Source organism: Leucoraja erinacea, chromosome 2, assembly GCF_028641065.1.
Source record: "Leucoraja erinacea ecotype New England chromosome 2, Leri_hhj_1, whole genome shotgun sequence".
Taxonomy (NCBI): Eukaryota; Metazoa; Chordata; class Chondrichthyes; order Rajiformes; family Rajidae; genus Leucoraja; species Leucoraja erinaceus.
Genome location: NC_073378.1, coordinates 125760582 through 125782110, shown reverse-complemented (window position 1 = coordinate 125782110; position 21529 = coordinate 125760582). Strand labels below are relative to the sequence as shown.

The 21529-nt window shown below is 43.8% G+C and overlaps 1 protein-coding gene across 2 annotated transcripts in view; it reads right to left on the bottom strand.

The window, feature by feature from the left end:
* The window catches only part of LOC129715298 (integrin beta-1-like), a 114298-nt gene extending 93382 nt beyond the window's left edge, over positions 1 to 20916 (bottom strand). Inside the window, exons 1-2 of one of the 2 annotated variants that reach the window (XM_055665161.1) lie at positions 20821 to 20916; positions 940 to 1009 (exon numbers count right to left, since the gene is read on the bottom strand). In XM_055665161.1, coding sequence (XP_055521136.1) covers positions 940 to 1009 — 70 coding nt within the window. In that variant the 5' untranslated portion in view covers positions 20821 to 20916. Of the gene's footprint in view, positions 1 to 939; positions 1010 to 3093; positions 3167 to 20820 lie in introns of those variants that run through there. The other variant, XM_055665168.1, reaches the window with a different exon arrangement.
* Between the last annotated feature and the right edge of the window lie 613 nt (positions 20917 to 21529).

The following is a 21529-nucleotide window of genomic DNA, read 5'->3' as shown; positions in this document are numbered from 1 at the left end:
AGGCGATAAGTAATAGGAGCAGAATTAGGCCATTCGGCCCATCAAGTCTACTCCGCCATTCTATCATGGCTGATCTATCTCTCCCTCCTAATCCCATTCTCCTGCCTTATCCCCATAACCTCTGACACCCGTACTAATCAAGAATCTATCAATCTCTGCTTAAAAATATATCAATTGACGGCCTCCACAGCCTTTAGGAGCAGGGAGGTTCTACTGCTATTGTACAGGGCCTTGGTGAGACCACACCTGGAGTATTGCGTACAGTTTTGGTCTCCTAATCTGAGGATAGACATTCTTGCCATAGAGGGAGTACAGAGAAGGTTCACCAGACTGATTCCTGGAATGGCAGGACTTTCATATGAAGAAAGACTGGATAGACTCGGCTTGTACTCGCTAGAGTTTAGAAGATTGAGGGGGGATCTTATAGAAACTTACAAAATTCTTAAGAGGTTGGACTGGATAGATGCAGGAAGATTTTTCCCGATGTTGGGGAAGTCCAGAACAAGGGGTCACAGTTTAAGGATAAGGGGGAAGTCTTTTAGGACCGAGATGAGAATTTTTTTTTTCACACAGAGAGTGGTGAATCTGTGGAATTCTCTGCCACAGAAAATAGTTGAAGCCAGCATTGGCTATATTTAAGAGGGAGTTAGATGTGGCCCTTGTGGCTAAAGGGATCAGGGGGTATGGAGAGAAGGCAGGTACAGGATACTGAGTTGGATGATCAGCCATGATCATATTGAATGGCGGTGCAGGCTCGAAGGGCCGAATGGCCTACTCATGCACCTATTTTCTATGTTTCTATGTTTCTATGAGACTGACTGAAACCAATTTCCCTCCGGGGGAAGTTTCATCGTATCGGATTTTTAAATTATAGCCAAGATGCTAAGCTAAAACAAAGCTGCTTTGCTTATACTATATAGCAAGAAATAAAAGTACTACCTGAATGAACAAGACCCTGCCACATCGGGAAACAAATCAGCATTGTATTTATGAAAAGCTTCAAATCCATCTGAAAGAAAAAAATAATAATGAAAATTACTTTATTACATTTATAAATTAATACCGCCTTTCAAATTTTATAATCTTTGGGTTAAAATTCCGGATCGGCTTGGTTTACAAATTTAGAAATTGTATAATTTTCAATAAATAGCCTATGTTCAAGTTTTCACACCGTTTCTTTTTGGCTCTATTGTATGTTATTTTCACCCGTAATGATCAATGTTGCAGTTGTATCAGACACATTTAAAGTATTGTTTAAGAAGGAACTGCAGATGCTGGAAAATCAAAAGTAGACAAAAATGCTGGAGAAACTCAGTGGGTGAGGCAGCATCTATGGAGCGAAGGTAATTGACAACGTTTCGGGTCGAGACTCTTCTTCAGTCGACCCGAAACATTGTCTATTTCCTTCGCTCCATAGATGCTGCCTCACCCGCTGAGTTTCTCCAGCATTTTTGTCTACCTTAGATTATTGTGTTCAGTTTTGATCACCATGTTATAGGAAAGATGTTGTCAAGTTGGAAAATGGTGCAGAGAAGATTTACGAGGATATTGCTCGAGGGGCCTGAGCTATAGGGAGATGTTGAGCAGGCTAAGACTCTACACCTTGGATTGCAAGAGGATGAGCGTTGATCTTATAGATAGGAATGTTACAAAATTTTGAGATTTTAAAAATCAAGCCTGTAATTTACCCCATCAGATAAAGCATAAAAATAACTTTAATTTGATACCTAAGTCACTTTCATATCTTCAGTATTAAAAAAAAGTTATGGTTATTTTTATACTCGGAAATTAGCATCTTGTTCCCTATTGCTTTTCTATTAACAACACAAAAGCTGGGATCGAGGACAGTCAAAAGCCCATAACTTTCTTAAAAATTAAGAGTACTGAATGACATTTTCAGTTATTATAGATTGAAGCATTCTGAAACAAATATGAAACATCTTACTTGGATGACCTGAAATTAAAGCATATAATTAGTTAGTTACCTAATTGTAGCTAATTACAAAATTGACCGTTGTGACGGAAATAGTAATAAACACCCAGACTGCCTTGAGAATTCAAAAATGTGATTTTCTCACGATCAGAACTATAAGATTATTATATTATATGTTGTAAGTCCATAACAGATAGGTAAATAAATTACAATTTCTAGCAATAGACCAAGTCTTTATGGAGAAGATCTGGTGCATTGGCATATCTGGTAGCTGATACATTGACATATCATAATCAGTAGCATCATCATACTCCTCAGATTGTAACCAATAAGCAACTCTGTACACCTTGTTTTTCCTCAAATTTTCAATTTTGGCATTGTAAACTACAAGTTTTTGCTCTTCAAACCACGTATGACATGCCTTTCTGCCCACTACTTCCCCATTAAGAATGTCCTGTAGATCATCACATTTGGAGTAGTCCAAATTCGGATAATCTCTACGAATGCTGTCTAAATCAGTCTCTTTTGCTGGGCATTTGGATTGACAATTTGGCATTTCTTCTTCGGACACATCTGTTTAAAATATAAAGGAAAAAAAACACTGAACAGCATTAACATAAACAAGTTATTATTTGTAGTTTTAGAAAAAAAAGGTAGAAATGATAAAGTTAAATGCTAAAACAAATAGTAAATACCCAACAAAAAATTCATATTCATCAGTTTCATCAAATCGATTAAATTCATCTAATCAATTAAATTCATCTAAATTAAATTACTAGATCTAAACACCTATCCATTTCTTAAGAAAAGGCTAATTTTTTAAATAGCCTAAGTATCCAAATAACAAATAACAAACTGATCCCATTCACACAAGAATTCACAATAAAACATGATTTTTAAAAATCTCACTGTCATGAATTTATATGTCAAATGGAAGGAATTTAATGTTTAATTCCCATAAATTAATCCAGAAACATCCACGCTCAAGATAATCAAAATCATTATTTTTTGCACAATACATCTGACTAAAATTGTACTGTGAATATTTAGCATGAAAATATTGATCATGGATGGACAATAACACAAAATATAGATGATTTAGATGTTCTCATTACATGGTTGTGCAAAAAGCAAAATCATATGTTAAATAAACAGCAAACCTTTTGTTTTGTCCTGATATTGATATCCGTGATGTTGAAGGCGTTGAAGTCGTTTTTAATCACGTTTAAGTTCAATCCAATCTCTTCCCTTCCCAGCTAGCAGCCGAGGGAATCCCTCTCCAACAACCAATTCAAACCTGCATTTTAATCCTGCCCCCCCCCCCCCCGCCACACAAAGCCTCCGGAATTGCACGCACAGGCAGTGGCAATTGCACGCACAGGCAGTGGCAGAGCTGGAGCGCCGCTGATGGTAGGTTTCATAACAGCGCTAATATTATAATAGAGGTCTATAAAATCATGAGAGGAATAAATCGTATCAATATTGACTTCCCTCTCTCTCCATCCCTCCCCCATCCTAGTTCTCCGACCAGTCTGACTGTCCTCATTAAATTTTCCATTGTATGCCCCGTTGTCACCTTCCCTCCTGCAGCTAACTATGATCTGTTCTCCATTTTCCTTCATCATTGTCCCCTTTGATCTCTCGTTTTCACACCTTACCCTTCCATATATTTTGTTTCTCACTCCGAGGACTCTCAGTCTGAAGAAGGGTCTCGACCCGAAACGTCGCCTTCTATCCAGTGATGCTTCCAATCCCACTGAGTTACTCCAGCATTTTGTGTCTATCTACAGTACATCTTCTTGCTACCCTACCTACTTGTGTGGCCACTTTCAAGGATCTGCAGACTTGTATCCCAAATTCACTCAATGTCCCTAAGGGTCCTGCCATTTACAGTATACTCGTCCCCTTACATTTGGCCTCCCAAATTACAACACCTCGTACTTGTCTTGATTAAACACCATCTACCATTTCTTTGTTTATATCTCCAAACGATCTACATGCTTCTGCATTCTCAGGCAGGATTCATCACCTTCCTCAACTACACTGATTTTTGTGGCATCTGCAAACTCACTAATCCGCCCATTGATTGAGTTTAGTTTAGTTTAGAGATACTGCACGGAAACAGGCCCTTAAGCCCACCTTGTCCACACTGACCAGCGATCCCTGCACATTAACACTATCCTACACACACTATGGACAATTTACATTTATACCAAGCCAATTAACCTACAAACCTGTACGTCTTTGGAGTGTGGGAGGAAACCAAAGACGGGGAGAACGTACAAATGCCATACAGACAACACCCGCAGTCGGAATCGACCCGCGTCTCTGACGCAGAAAGCACTGTAAGGCAGCAACTCTACTGCTGCGCCACCATGCCGCCCCATTGATATACATCACAAACAAATAGTAGAGAATGGTAGGGCTCTGACAAATGTTGTAGATCTGAATGATCTAGGAGTGCAGGCACATAGTTCATTGAAAGTGGCACCACAGGTAGATAAGGTGGTCATAAAGGCTTTTGGCACATTGGTCATCATCAGTCAGAGTATTGAGTATAGAAGTTGGGAGGTCATGTGCAGTTGTATAAGACGTTGGTGAGGCCGCATCTAGAGTATTGTGTTCAGTTCTGGGAACCATGTTATCGGAAAGATGTTGTGAAGCAGAAAAGGGTGCAGAGAAGATTTACTAGGAGCCAGGACTCGAGGGCTTGAGTTATAGGGAGTGGTTGAGCAGGCTAGGACTCTATTCCTTGGAGTGCAAGAGGATGAGGGATGGTCTTACTGAGATGTAAGGTAGATGCACGGAGTGGTCGTGGGTTGTCGTAGGTGTGGTCGTAGGTGGACGTCCTAATGGGTCGCCGGTTGCCGGTAGCTTGCCGTAGCTTGACATCGGCTAGGTGGTAGGTTGTTGTAGACATTGTCGTAGGGGGACGAGTCGCCGTTTTTTCAACGACCTGCTACGATTAGGACAGTCGCCTAAAAAATCGCCTAAGTGGGACAGGCCCTTGAATGCTATTTATAACAAGTTGGCTCTCCTTGCAAAAGTAAAACCTGGGTACCAGAATTCATGAGATGCATGTCTGGGAAAGGCACAACTGCCAAGTGGGAAGAATGAAGACAATCCAGGATTTGGAATCTCCCAACATTTCATTGTCCACATACTAACTCAGGACATGGAGATTGAAGAAGGGTCTCGAGGTGAAACGTCACCCGTTCCTTCTCTCCAGAGATGCTGTGTTACTCCAGTATTTTGTGTCGATCATGGAGATTAAACCCTGGGTTTCTCTTGAGTTACGGTGCAGAACTGAAACTTCCTTTGCTACAATCACAGACTTAAAGGTGCGCCAAGCAGTGGCGAAGGTTAGAAGAGAAATTAGATCTCCCCATGAATGCTTTTGTAGCACTTGTGAGCAGCTGCATGTCTCTTATAGAGATCTGGAAGGAAATTAGTTTGATCCTGGCATGAACTGAAAGGCAACTCCTCAGCCAAAGTACAGACCAGGCAGAATATTTGCCAGTGTCTTCAAAGTAATTTGTGGTTGCAGTCCAACCTGCACTGGTTGGATGATGGATTTCAGATAAAGGAAGGGATTAAGATTCAGCAGCTTCCAGGAATCTATGTCCTGCCAACATTTACAGTAAAAATCTCACACAAATAAAAGCCAGCAGGTGATATTTTTAGACTAAAATATTCAAAAATAAAATTCTAGAACAAATAGTAAAGTCAGGCAGCATCGCTAGTGGTAGTGCGGCCCACACTGATGAACGATGCATTCTATGCTCGCTTTGAGCAGAAGGCCAACAGAGCGATGACAACCATCCCAACAGCCTCCAATGTACCTCTTCCCAGGGTCAGTGTTGCAGAAGTTAGATGGACCTTCCCGAGGATGAACCCACGGAAAGCAACTGGAATTCCAGATGGAATCCATGGCTGCATTCTTAGGAACTGCGCCCAGGACCAACAAGCTGGTATGTTCATGGACATCTTTAATCTCTCCCCACTCCATTCTGAGGTTCACACCTGCTTCAAAACGACCACTATAATCCCGGGGCTCAAGCCTTAATGAAATCCGTCCAGGGGCCTTGACATCCACCATCATGAAGTGGTTTAAGAGGATGGTTCCAGCCTAACAAGCAAACGTGATCCACTGCAGTTCACCTACCGCCACAACAGGTCCACAGCTGATACCATCTCCCTGGATAGCACACTCATCCCTGGAACACTTAAATAAGAAGGGCACCTACGTAAGACTCATATTCATAGACAAGGCTCTGCTTTCAATATCCATTATCACATCCAAGCTCATCTCCAAACTCATCTCCAAACTCGTGGTGACAGAGCCAGCACTCCCCTCTGCAACTGGATCCATAACTTCCTGACCAACGGACCACCATTAGTGAGGATAGGGGACAAATCATCCTCTACCATAATCCTCCACACTGGTGCTCCGTAAGGATGTGTTCTCAGCCCCCTGCTGTACTCCTTGTACACCCACCACTGTGGAACCAAATATCAATCTGACTCAATTTACGCATTAGCAGACGACACCACCGTAGCGGGCCGGATATTAAACAATGATGGGACAGAGCACAGGAAGGAGATCGAGAACCTCGTAACCTGGTGCCAAGACAACAACCTCTCCTTCAACGTTAGCAAGTCAAAGGGGATTGTGATAGACTTCAGGAAGCAAAACACACGTACCCCAATATCTCCGAAGTGGAGATGGTTGATAACTTCAAGTTCTTCATTTGTCCTGGGCCAGCCAAATCTAGGCAATGGCCAAGAAAGCACATCAACGCCTCTACTTCCTCAGAAGGCTTAGAAAGTTCAGCATGTCCCCCAACAACCCTCACCAACCTCTACAGATGCGCTGTAGAAAGCATCTTATGGGGATGCATCACAGCCTGATTTGGGGAATGGCTCCATCCAAGACCACAGGAAATCGCAGAGAGTTGTGGACACAGCTCAGTCCACATGCAAACCAACCTCCCTGCCATTAACTCCATCTACATTTCACGCTGCCTCGGCAAGGCCACCAGCATAATCAAGGACCAGTCTCACCCTGGTCACTCCCTCTGTTCCCCTCTCCCATTAGGCAGGAGATACAGACGTTTCAAAATGCATACCTCTGGATATAGGGACAGTTTCTGCCCAGTTAGAGGGTGGGCCTGACCTATCAACAACCACACTGGAGACCTTCAAACTATCTTTCATCGGATTTTACCAGACTTTATCTGGCACTAAACATTATACCCTTTATCCTGTATTACACTGTGGACAGCTCGATTATAATCATGTATAATCTTTTTGATGACTGGATAGCACACTCAGAAGAATGGTCTTGACTTGAAACGTCACCTATTTATTTTTCTCCTGAGATGTTGTTTGATCCACTGAGTTACTCCAGCTTTTTGTGTTTATCATCTGTTGAAACCAGCTTCAATAGTTCCTTCCGACAGCTTTACACTGTACCTTGGTATGTGACAATAACAAAGTGAACTAAATTAATTCTCAAGCTGCGCATTGCAGGATGGCCTGGCTTGATGTGAGCCTTCTCTTGAACTGATACAGCCGGGTATGTTACTGCTGCTAACACTGTGTAGAATTCTTGACCCAGCGATGATAAAACAACAGTAATGCACATCCAATGCCAAGATGATGTGTGAAATGCAGAGGCGGAAATGAAGAACGGAGCACACCCCAGAGAGGGGCAGGGACTGAAAACCTGGCCAACCAGCTGCTGTGTTAACCCCACCTCCCAGCCTGAGACTAGCCAACCTGTCTGAATAGACTTTATCCCAGCACACAATAAATTGTTCAACAGACTGGTGCAGCAAGCAGACTGAATCTCTCGTTTCCCTTTCCCTTGACTCTCAGTCTGAAGAAGGGTCTCGACCCGAAACGTCACCTATTCCTTTCTGCCGAGATGCTGCCTGAGTCTCAGTTTAGTTAAGAGATACAGAGCGACACAGAGATACAGACCCCTGCACCGACCAGTGATCCCCACACACTAACACTATCCTGCACACACTAGGGACAATTTTACATTTGTACCAAGCCAATTAACTTACAAACCTGGACGTCTTTAGAGTGTGGGAGGAAACTGAAGCTCTCGGAGGAAACCCACATGGAATTACTCCAGCTTTTCGTGTTTATCTTCAGTTTAAGCCAGTGTCTGCAGTTCCTCCCAACACATCTTGAGCTGCTGCTTCACAGCTCCAGTGACCTAAGTTCAATCCTCAGACTCCAGTACAGTCTGTGTGGTTTGCATTTTCTTCCTGTGATGGCCTGGATGTCTTAAGGGTGCTTTGGTTTCCTTGCACCATTAAACAAAGACATATGGATTGATAAATTACTTGGCCAATGTACGTAATTCCCTTAGAAGGGGCGGTAGAATCTGGGGGAGTAAATGATATTGCGGGGATAATAAAATGGGCTTCATGCGACGTTAGTGTAATATCGATTGTAATCATGTGTTGTCTTTCTGCTGACTGGTTAGCACGCAGCAAAGGCTTTTCACTGTACCTCGGTACAAGTGACAATAAACTAAACTCAACTAAACAAAACTGTAAAGCTTGGTTCTGTGCTGTTTGAGTCTCTTGCTCTAACTGACTCCTCATCGATAACATTCCTCGATGCAAAATCATTCAAGGAAGGTGGTTTACATACAATTTATTTGAAAATGAAAAGCACCGGCCTAAGCAAATAAAATAAGCACTTTGAACATTTCAAAGCAGTAGCTGAGGCTCTGTAAAGCCCACGACCGCGGGGTGGGAATTATACTTGTTGTTGCTTTTAGCGCTGCAAACTCCGCAGAACAAAAAAAGATGATGCAATTTGTAGAACAATCTCACCAGCGATCCAGTGAGTAAAGTGCCTGTCCCACTTGGGCGTCATTTGCACGTCACGCAGATGGCGCCCAGGATTTTTGTACATACTAAAATCCTGGGGCACCGCGTGTGACCGCGCGTCACTGCCTACGTCACCACGCACCAGGCGCACCCTGCGCGCGTATTGCGCACCATGCATGCATCACGTGCGTCGTGTGTCGTGCGTCGTAAAGCGTAAATGACGCGCAAATGACGCCCAAGTAGGACAGGTCCTCAAGAATGGACGTTACTTGCTATGGCACACTTGCAAAACTTTTGAAAAGAAAAAAGAATTGAGATTAAAATATGATTAATAGCTGATATCCCCACTGACTGGAAACCATTTCCAAGCACTGAATCCAAAATAGAACAGAACAAATGAAGAAAATATGTCTGACTGTGGCAGCAGTTTGTACTCTGGCAGTACGACGCGCAATAAAACGTTTTTCTGGCACAGAATGTGCATAACACTCCATCATCGAGCAGTGAAATTGTTTCCATATAAGGTCAGAAATACACGATCTGATCAAGGGTCTTTCTTTACCGCCCCCTTAGCTTCCTTTAGTTAGTAAAAACATTGAAGCTATTAGCAAACCTGCTGGGGGAGAGGGAGGACAGTCTACATTATGATTAGAAGAATACAGTATGCTATATGTATATGGGTATACTGTATATATATAAAATATGTGTGTGTGTGTGTGTGTGTGTGTGTGTGTGTGTGTGTGTGTGTGTGTGTGTGTGTGTGTGTGTGTGTGTGTGTGTGTGTGTGTGTGTGTGTGTGTGTGTGTGTGTGTGTGTGTGTGTGTGTGTGTGTGTGTGTGTGTGTGTGTGTGTGTGTGTGTGTGTGTGTGTGTGTGTGTGTGTGTGAGAGTGTGTGTGTGTGTGTGTGTGTGGGTGTGTGTGTGTGTGTGTGTGTGTGTTAAACCAGCATCTGTAGTTCCTTCCTACACACACGTATATATATATATATAAGGTATATAAGGTAGACACAAAATGCTGGAGTAACTCAGCGGGATAGGCAGCATTTCTGGAGAGAAGGAATGGGTGACGTTTTGGGCGAGACTCTTCTTCAGACGGGGACACACACACACACACACACACACACACACACACACACACACACACACACACGCACACACACACACACACACACACATATATATATATGTATATGTGTGTGTAAATTCATCAATCTTGCAATTGTGATTCTTTAGAATGTCACAGTCTGTTATTGTTACAGATGAGTTTTAACAGATTTTCAAAAAGAATGTCAGTCATTTCCTGTTGATGTTTTTTCTCTATCTTGCATCTTGATAAGCTGACCCCCACTAACAACAGCAGCAGAGTAGTTTGCTGCAGTGAGTGTAAGGTTTTGGCATATAAATTATGCTACTGGCCTAATGAGCCAAGAAAACCTAAACTGTCAAAATCCAAAACTTGAGATCAATACCACAGTGGCAGCTATGGAATTTAAGTTCAGTTGATAATTTGTAACCTTCAAAGAAAAGCAACTTAGTACAGAGATACAGAGCGTAATCAGGCCCTTCGGCCCACCGAGTCCGCGCCGACCAGCGATCCCCATTCACCAGCATTATCCTACACACACTGAGGACAATTTACTACTTTTAGTGAAGCCAATTAACCTACAAGCGTGTACATCTTTGGAGTGAGGGAGGAAACCGGAGCACCTGGAGAAAACCCACACAGTCACAGGGAGAAGGTACAAACTCCGTACAGACTACACCCATAGTCAGGATCGAACCCAGGTCTCTGGCGGCATAATGGCAGCAACTCTAATGCTGTGCCACCGTCAAGATGATAACCACAAAAGCCCACCTGGTCTCCCAATGCCCTTCAGACATGACATCCTTATTTGTAGATGGACAAGAAATGCTGGAGAAACTCAGCTGGACAGGGAGAGAAGGGATGGGTGACGTTTCGGGTCGAGACCCTTCTTCAGAACTGAGAGTCAGGAGGGAGGGAAACGAGATATGGAAGAACATGTAAGGGTACAAATCAAAGATAGACACAAAATGCTGGAGTAACTCAGCAGGACAGGCAGTATCTCTTGAGAGAAGGAATTGGTGACATTTCAGGTGGAAACCCCTCGGGCTTGTGGCATCCCTCTCGAGGACGAGCTTCTTGGCTGCGTGGTGGGTGAGCCAGGCCTGCACCTGGTGGACAGGCATGGCATCACGGACTGGGGTTAGAGCAGTGTAGGAAGGAATTGCAGATGCTGGGTTTAAACCAAAGATTGACACTAAAGGCTGGAGAAACTCAGCAGGTTAGGAAGCATCTCTGGAGAGATGGAAAGGGTGACGTTTCGGGTCGACACCCTTCTTCAGCATCTTACCAGCATCTGCAGTTCATTCCTACAAAGAAAGAACTGTGATACATTTCCTCTTCTGGATGGTGTGAGCCTTAATGGGGAATCTACACGTGATGGTTTCCCCTGGACCTGCTGCCCTTGTTTTTCCGAGTGATAGAGATCGTGGGTTTCAACAATTAACTTCATATTTCAAAAATGTTCCATTTCTTTAGTCAGGGGGTGGCAAATCTGTGGAATTCATCGCCACAGAAGGCTATGGAGGCCAAGTCAGTGGATATGTTTAAGATAGATTCTTGATTAGTACAGGTGTCAGAGGTTATGGGGAGAAGGCAGGAGAATGGGTGTTAGGAGAGAGAGATAGATCAGCCATGATTGAACAGTGTAGTATACCTGATGGGCCAAATGGCCTAATTCTAATCCTGATACTTATGACCTATGACCCTGCAGCATGTGAGCAAGTGAATGGCCTAATTCTGCTCCTACCTCTTATGACCTTATATCTACCAGTCAAGGTGCATCAATCAAGAATGTAGACACACAAAATGCTGGAATAACTCAGCAGGACAGGCAGCATCTCTGGAGAGAAGGAATGAGTGACGTTTTGGGTCCAGACCCTTCTTCAGTCACCCATTCCTTCTCTGCAGAGAGGCTGCCTGTCCTGCTGAGTTACTCCAGCATTTTGTGTCTACCTTCGATTTAAACCAGCATAGAAACATAGAAAATAGATGCAGGAGTAGGCCATTCGGCCCTTCGAGCCTGCACCGCCATTCAATATGATCATGGCTGATCATCCAACTCAGTATCCTGTACCTGCCTTCTCTCCATACCCCCTGATCCCTTTAGCCACAAGGGCCACATCTAACTCCCTCTTAAATATAGCCAATGAACTGGCCTCAACTACATTCTGTGGCAGAGAATTCCACAGATTCACCACTCTCTGTGTAAAAAATGTTTTTCTCATCTCAGTCCTAAAAGATTTCCCCTTTATCCTTAAACTGTGACCCCTTGTTCTGGACTTCCCCAACATCGGGACCAATCTTCCTGCATCTAGCCTGTCCAACCCCTTAAGAATTTTGTAAGTTTCTATAAGATCCCCCCTCAATCTTCTAAATTCTAGCGAGTACAAGCCGAGTCTATTCAGTCTTTCTTCATATGAAAGTCCTGACATCCCAGGAATCAGTCTGGTGAACCTTCTCTGTACTCCCTCTATGGCAAGAATGTCTTTCCTCAGATTAGGAGACCAAAACTGTACGCAATACTCCAGGTGTGGTCTCACCAAGACCCTGTACAACTGCAGTAGAACCTCCCTGCTCCTATACTCAGATCCTTTTGCTCTGAATGCTAACATACCATTCGCTTTCTTAACTGCCTGCTGCACCTGCATGCCTACTTTCAATGACTGGTGAACCATGACACCCAGGTCTCGTTGCATCTCCCCTTTTCTTAATCGGCCATTATTCAGATAATAGTCTACTATCTTGTTTTTGCCACCAAAGTGGATAACCTCACATTTATCCACATTACACTGCATCTGCCATGCATTTGCCCACTCACCCAGCCTATCAAAGTCATCTTGCAGCCTCCTAGCATCCTCCTCACAGCTAACACTGCCCCCCAGCTTCGTGTCATCCGCAAACCTGGAGATGTTGCATTCAATTCCCTCGTTCAAATCATTAATCTATATAACTAAAAGTCTGATCTTGACCGCTTTTGGCCCACTGTGCTGTGATTTCCGAGAGAACATCGCCACCTACGGCCGTCATTTTTGGCCACCTCGCTCAGAGCCTCCTCCGCCTTCCTGGACTGGAGGATTTTTCCCATTGATGACAAATCAGAGAGATGTTGAAGTTTTAAAAACATTCACCATGCTCTCTGCTGTCCCTGCTGGAGGGAGGGGGAGGGACTATAAAACCAGGAAGTGGTGTGCCTCACTCAGTCTCTGCAAGATGGATGAAGCCAAAGGGTCGCGACTCTCTGAGCTCTGAATAACACTAAACAAATGTCTACACAACCGTGAGTCCCCTTAATCTGCTTTGAAAATGAAAATATGGTTTGTTTGAAATAAAAAGGCACTGCCTGCAAATGGTTGTTTGGGTGCTTTGGCTTGAAGTGGAAAGGCACTACTTACTGCAAATTGTGGCTTGGGTGCTTTGGTTTGATGTTAAAAGGCACTACTTACTGCAAATGGTGGCTTGGGTGCTTTGGCTTGAAGTTAAAAGGCACTACTTACAGCAAATGGTGGCTTGGGTGCTTTGGCTTGAAGTTGAAAGGCACTACTTACAGCAAATGGTGGCTTGGGTGCTTTGGCTTGAAGTTGAAAGGCAGTATTACTGCAAATGGTGGCTTGGGTGCTTTGGCTTGAAGTTGAAAGGCACTACTTACTGCAAATGGTGGCTTGGGTGCTTTGGCTTGAAGTTGAAAGGCACTACTTTCTGCAAATGGTGGTTTGGGTGCTTTGGCTTGAAGTTAAAAGGCACTACTGCAAATGCACTTACTTCCTGTTTGCACTGTATATTGATTTTAGATAAAACGCTACCACTTACGGCTGTGATTTTTGGCCATCTTACTCAGTCCCCCTCTGCTCAGCAGGTGCAGATAATTCTTCTCATCAATGAAAAATAAAAGTGTTATTAGTGTTTAAAAATTGTTGAGAATCTCTCTCCTGTCAATCATGCCATGAAGGCCACTCCTTTTCCGGTGGGAGGGGGAGGGGTTATAAAACCCGGAAGTGTGGGTGTGGCTCAGTCTCTGCATGATGGGGGAGGGAGAGGTCACGACTGTCTGAGCTGTGAATCAACTGAACACACTGAATGTCCACTGAACTGTGAGTTTGGTGTTTTGTTTGGTTTTATGGTGGTTTCACCCTGCATGAAATGGTATGAAGCTGCATTTGAATTTGGTGGCCTTGCACCCTGCTTGAAATGGAATGAAACTGCACTTGAATTTGCTGGCTTTGCACCCTGCTTGAAGTGGAATGAAACTGCACTTGAATTTGGCGGCCTTGCATCCTGCTTGATGTGGTATGAAACTGCACTAAACTTGTTGGTCTTGCACCCTGCTGAAAGTTGTATGAAACTGCACTTGAATTTGGTGGCCTTGCACCCTGCTTGAAGTGGTTGGAAACTGCACTTGAATTCGGTGGCCTTGCACCCTGCTTGAAGTGGTAGGAAACTGCACTTGAATTTGGTGGTCTTGCACCCTGCTTGAAATGGTAGGAAAATGAATTTGAATTTGGTGGCCTTGCACCCTGCTTGAAATGGAATTTCAAGGAATAGCCATGAGTCAACTGCCAGCCCAGCAGCCATGAGTGAGCTGCCAGCAGATCAGGTTTGAGGGACTGAGCTGCCACCCCAAGAACCCATACCAGCGCTCCAGAAAGCCCCCCCCCAACTGGCCACCAATATTGGAATTGGTGTAGACGTGGAATATTGCGTTGGGGGACGAACCCTCCCGTATGAACATGGGACCCAACGGGTCCCGCTTAGTCTAGTATATATTGTAAATAGCTGGGGTACCTGCACTGAGCCTTGCAGTACCCCACTAGTCACTGCCTGCCATTCTGAAAAGGACCCGTTTACTCCTACACTTTGCTTCCTGTCTGCCAGCCAGTTCTCTATCCACATCAATACTGAACCCCCAATACCGTGTACTTTAAGTTTGTATAGTAATCTCTTATGTGGGACCTTGTCGAAGGCCTTCTGAAAGTCCAGATATGACACATCCACTGATTCTCCCTTATCCACTCTACGTTACATCCTCGAAAAATTCTATAAGATTAGTCAGACATGATTTACCTTCCATAAATCCATGCTGACTTTGTCCAATGATTTCACCACTTTCCAAATGTGCTGCTATCCCATCTTTAATAACCGACTCTAGCAGTTTCCCCACTACCGATGTTAGACTAACTGATCTGTAATTCCCCATTTTCTCTCTCCCTCCCTTTTTAAAAAGTGGGGTTAAATTAGCAACCCTCCAATCCTCAGGAACTACTCCAGAATCTAAAGAGTTTTGATAAATTATCACTAATGCATCCACTATTTCTGGGGCTACTTCCTTAAGTACTCTGGGATGAAGCCTATCCCTATCTGGTTCTGGGGATTTATCGGCCTGTAATCCATTCAATTTACCCAACACCACTTCCCGGCTAACCTGGATTTCACTCAGTTCCTCCATCTCATTTGACCCCCGGTTCCCTGCTATTTCCGGCAGATTAAATAAGTCTTCCTTAGTGAAGACGGAACCAAAGTAGTTATTCAATTGGTCTGCCATGTACTTGTTCCCCATGATCAATTCACCTGTTTCTGGCTGCAAGGGATCTACATTTGTTTTAACTAATCTTTTTCTCTTCACATATCTATAAAAACTTTTACAGTCAGTTTTTATGTTCCCTGCCAATTTTCTTTCATAATCTATTTTCCCTTTCCTAATTAAGCCCTTTGACCTTCTCTGTTGGACTCTGGATTTCTCCCAGTCTTCTGGTAGGCTGCTTTTTCTGGCTAATTTGTAGTTCCTTCCTACACATCAATCAAGCATCTGCAGTTCCTTCCTACACATCAATCATGAAGGGATGGATTGCTTCAGGCTTTGTCCATTGAATTATTTTCCTTCCTCATTCTGGTGCTTTAAATGAATTCAGTGACAGGGGCACTAGAATAAACCTCTCCTGCAGGCAACGTGCTGCTTGTTTGTAATTCCATCCCACTAATTGATGGATATTCTACTCCATGCTTGCTTTGGGTCTTGTAGATGGCAGGGAGACCAGAGTTAAGGTCATCACTGAACATGACCCAACCTCTGCCTTGCTCCAGCCACCTATGTGATGAAGTAGAAGGTCTGATTAAACACTGGAAACTGATGCTGTGAGATTCACTTAGAACGGTTCTGATGATATTCTGGAAATGATGAATAGATTTGTCTTGGTTTGCTAAATATCCTCCCATTCTTCCATAGCTGATGTGGGTTGCTTCGTTATCAGTGTATATGTGCATAGAACAGAACATTGTGAATTTCCAAAGATTCAGACTCTTCTCATCAAGATAAAAGAAATATCATTGACATAGCAACTGATTGAGATTAACCGAGTTTGAAGAGCAGTATGATAACCAACAAATACCGCTTGCCAACATCTTTGTTCCACTTTCTTGATTTATCTAACACTGCACCATGCTTGGAATGCTGTTCTTTCATTAACACACAGTGTTTGACTCGTGCTCGCTGATACCTTGTTCAGTTAGCTCTTGCATTAATGACAACAGTAAGTCCCTCCCCGACCTGCTTCCAGTTCTGATGGGGGTGATTGCAGAGTCTTTTGCCCAGGGTCTGGAAATCAAGAACCAGAGGACATGGGTTTAAGTTTAAAGGGGGCAAGATCTAGTAGGAACCTGAGGGGGCAATGTTTTCACTCCGAGGGTGTAGGGTATATGGAACGAGCTGTCAGAGGAGGTAGGTGAGGCAGACACTATAACAGCATTTAAAACACACTTGGACTGGTGTATTGATAGGAAAGGTTTAGATGTGGCCAAATGCGGGCAAATTGGATTAGCTTAGATGGGGCATCTTGGTCGGCATGAACAAAATGATCTAAAGGGCCAGTTTCCATATTGTATGACTTCTTGACCTGAAATGTTAATAAGTACACTAATCCTGTGGTGGTTTGATGTAGGTTGGTGGCACAACTGGCAACTTTTATTATAACATTGACAGTATGCTAAACAGCTGAATGTATTTATCATTCATAGAATCATAAAGCGTGGAAACAGGTCCTTTGGCCCAATTTTCCCATGCTGACCAACATGCCCCATCTACCCTAGCCCCACCTTGACCTATAATCATGGGCCCATGGCCAGGAAGCGAGCGGGTAAGATCATCTCTGACTCCTCTCACCCTCGCCACAAATTCTTTGAATCACTTCCCTCTGGAAGGCGACTCCGGATTGTCAAAGCTGCCACAGCCAGAAATAAAATCAGTTTTTATCCATGAGTAGTTGCTCTACTCAACAGCCAAAAATCTCTAGCCTCCCTTTGATCTGGTATTTTGTTGGTTCACATGCTTGATTAATAGTGTTTTATCATTAAAGTTTTATTATTATTAATGTTTAGTGTTTTCTGAATCATTCGTAACTGTCACTGTATGTCATATTGTTACTTGTGCGCGGAGCACCAAGGCAAATTCCTTGTATGTGAATACTTGGCCAATACACTTACTTACTGTTTAAGAAGGAACTGCAGATGCTGGAGAATCGAAGCTACACAAAAAAGCTATACTTACTTACTTACTTACTTACTTACTTACTTACTTACTTACTTACTTCCTTCCTTCCTTCCTTCCTTCCTTCCTTCCTTACTTACTTACTTACTTACTTACTTACTTACTTACTTACTTACTTACTTACTTACTTACTTACTTACTCCTCTAAACCTATCCTAGCCTATCAATGTACCTGTCCAAATGTATTTTAAATGTTATGATGTGTGAGAAGGAACTGCAGATGCTGGTTTAAACCGAAGAAAGACACAAAAAGCTGGAATAACTTAGCAGGACAGGCAGCATCTCTCTGGAGAGAAGGAATGGGTGACGTTTTGGATCAAGACCCTTCCTCTGAGAGTCAGAGGGAAAGGGAAACGAGAGATATAGATGGTGATGTAGAGAGATATAGAACAAATGAATGAAAGATATGCAAACATGTAACAATGATGAAGGAAACAGGCCAACGTCAGCTGTGGCGAAGGGGAAAACTGGTATAGACAATGGGACTCAACAAGCCGACTGATGTTATGATAGTCCCAGCCTTAATAACCTCCTCCAGCAGCTTGTTCCATACACCCACCACCCTTTGTGTAAAACGTTACCCCTCAGGTTCCTATAAATTCTTTCCCTCCTCACCTTAAATTTCTTTCGCACCAAGGATATACCTGGGCAACCGTAGAAGGGTCTCGACCCGAAATGTCACCTGTTCCTTTTCTCCAGAGATGCTGTCTGACCCACTGACTTACTCCAGCTTTTTGTGACTATCTGTCACCCACTTAGTTGGATGGGGGCCAGTGCTCATAAGGTCATAAGGTCATAAGACCATGTGACAGGAGGTAGAATTGGGCCATTCGGCCCATCAGGTCTACTCCACCATTCAATCTATCTCTCCCTGCTAACCCCATTTTCCTGCCTTCTCCCCATAACCTCTGACACCCGCACTAATCAAGAATCTATCTATCTCTGTCTTAAAAATATCCACTGACTTGGCCTCCACAGCCTTCTGTGGCAAAGAATTCCACAGATTCACCACCATCTGACTAAAGAAACTTCTCCTTGTCTCCTTCCTAAAGGAATGTCTGAGGCTATGATCTCTGGTCCTAGACTCTGCCACTAGTGGAAACATCCTCTCCACATGCACTCTATTCAAGCCTTTCACTATTCTGTATGTGTCAATGATAGATCCCCCCCCTCATCCTTCTAAATTCCAGCGAACACAGGCCAGGTGCCGTCAAACGCTCATCTTGGAGGGAGGAGCTTGGTTAGAGGGTCAAACAGTTTCTCACGCATTGGTTTTCATTGCAATGGCCAGGATGTCGGCAGGTGCTTTCGCCTTTGCTGAGATCGATACTTACCTTCACGCAGAATGAACAATTCACGTGAAGTTGGAGATGGGCAAGACCAAGACCACAAGATCTGCCACAGAGCACAAGACCATCTGTCATACCAAACATTCAGATCCAAATTATAAAAGGAAGCTATTTGCCGTGCCTGGCACTGTACCAAGACATTCCAATACATATGACCAGGGAATAAGTAGAACAGACTCAGAATTTCCATAGATAGACACAAAATGCTGGAATAACTCAGCAGGACAGGCAGCATCTCTGGACATCTCTGGACAGATCTCTCCCCTCCCCCCCCATCTTTGAAAAATTATGAGTGAGTCACTCCAGCCCTCAGCTTGCTCTGCAGGTGAATGAGATCACGGCTGATCTGATTGAAACCTCAACTCCACATTCCCACCTATTCACAACAGCCCAGTCTGAAGAAGAGTCTCGACATGAGACATCACCCATCTCCTTCTCTCCAGAGATGCTGCCTGTCCCGCTGAGTTACTCCAGCATTTTGTGTCTTTCTTTTGTTTAAACAAGCATCTGCAGTTCCTTCCAACTCAGAATTTCCATGATGGTTGCTGATCGGAAAGAGGGTGACATAAGGTCCACCAAAACCATCTAATTACCCAGTCCCCGTACAAATACAGATACTTCTTGGTCAGGCAAACTACATGCAAGTTCGCAAGTTATAGGAGTAGAATTAGGCCATTCGGCCCATCTAGTCTACTCCGCCATTCAATCATGGCTGATCTCTGCCACCTAATCCCATTTTCCTGCCTTTTCCCCGTAATCGTGGACACCCTTCCTAATCAAGAGCGTGTCTGCTCTGCCTTAAAAATATCCACTGACGTGGCCTCCACAGCCCTCTGCGGCAATGAGTTCCACAGATTAACTACCCTCTGACTTAAAAAGTTCCTCCTCGCCTCCGTTTGGCAATGGGTGACGTTTCAGGTCGAGACAGCTACAATATGACTTGCCACTATATTTATTCAATATCTTGCCATTTTGGGACACTTTCGACTTGCACCCCAACATCCAGTTGTAGTTAAATGTTCCTAAGGATGCTGGCATTTACTATATACTTCCCTTGAGCTTTCAACACAGCGGTATGAATATTGATTTATCTAACTTCAATTAACCCTTGCATCCCCCTCTCTCTCTGTCCCTCTCCCACCCAAGTTGTTGTATTAGCTTGTTTTTATCTAGCCCACAGCTAACAGTGGCCTGTTTCCTTTATCATCGTTACTTGTTTGCATAGCTTTCATTCATTTGTTCTATATCTCTCCACATCACCATCTATATCCCTCAAATCCCTTTCCCCCGACTCTCAGTCTGAAGAAGTGTCTCGACCCGAAACGTCACCTATTCCTTTTCTCCAGAGATGCTGTGTGACCCGCTGAGGTACTCCAGCTTTTTGTGCCTATCTTCAGTTGAAATATGTTGTCGCCAAGAGGCTAGTTGTAGAGTTGAGTTTTATGGTCAAGATGCAAAATCTTTGTTAGCTTTGGTGCGATTCAATTTTTTAAGAAATAACTTTGCATTAGTTGGTTGGATTGGCTGGTAATGACAGCTGCAAAATCTCAAATTATCAATATTAAACCAACAGGGAAGCAAATATGTAGGAAGGAACTGAAGATGCCGGTTTAAAACGAAGATAGACACAGAATGCTGGAGCAACTCAGCGGGACAGGCAGCATCTGTGGATCAAAACAATAGGTGACTTTTCGGGTCGAGACTCTTCTTCAGAGAAGCAAATATAAGGGTCGCAATAGGAGTAGTCCTGCTTCAATTAGTATTATAGAAGTCAAGATAAGGCGTAACGATTAGCTTGTGGAATTCTCTGCCACAGAAGGCAATGGAGGCCATTTCACTGGATGTTTTCAAGAGAGTTAGATAGGGCTCTTAGGGCTAACAGGATCAAGGGATATGGGGAGAAAGCAGGAATGGGGTACTGATTGGGGATGATCAGCCATGATCATGTTGAATGGCGGTGCTGGCTTGAAGGGCCGAATGGCCTATTCCTGCACCTGTTTTCTAATGTTCTATGTTTCTAATATACAGACAGAGGCATTTAGAAAAGTGATATCCTCACCAACTTACCGTTAGTGTTTGGCTGTACTCTGACCACTTGTCCGTTTGTTGTGGCGATCAATTTCCTGTGGATTAGAATCCACACAGGCGCATGCAGACACAATCACATACGTAAGCACTGCCTCTGCAGCTTTGGTCCAGCTCTGCCTCTGTTTATTTGGTTACTGAATGATAAGGTAGCCCTGACCCCAACTCCACCTCCCGTATGTGTAACATTGGACCCATTGCATACTGTGTAGATGCTGAGGATAAAATCATTGTACAAAAGTATTTGGTAGACAAAAATGCTGGAGAAACTCAGTGAAGTTTGTGGTAAGCTCGTGAAGTTTTTTCAACATGTTGAAAATTGTTCAAGAGAGCCCCGAGTACCAACGAGTGGCTATTACCGTAATTCTCCGAGTTTGAATCAGGGGAAACTCGGGAGAACTCTTGAATGAACTCGTACAGTGGGACAGGCCAATAAGAACTACCTGAAATTAGAGAAGTCAATGTTCATACTGCTGGGGTGCAGACTGCCCAAGCGAAATATGAGGTGCAGCTCCTCCAATTTACGGTGGGACTCACTCTGTCCATGGAGGAGGCCCAGGACAGAGTGAGGTCAGATTCGGAATGGGAGGGGGAGTTGAAGTGCTGAGCCACTGGGAGATCAGGTTGGTTATTGCGAACCAAGCGGAGGTGATGGACAAAGCGATCGCCAAGCCTACGCTTGGTCTCACCG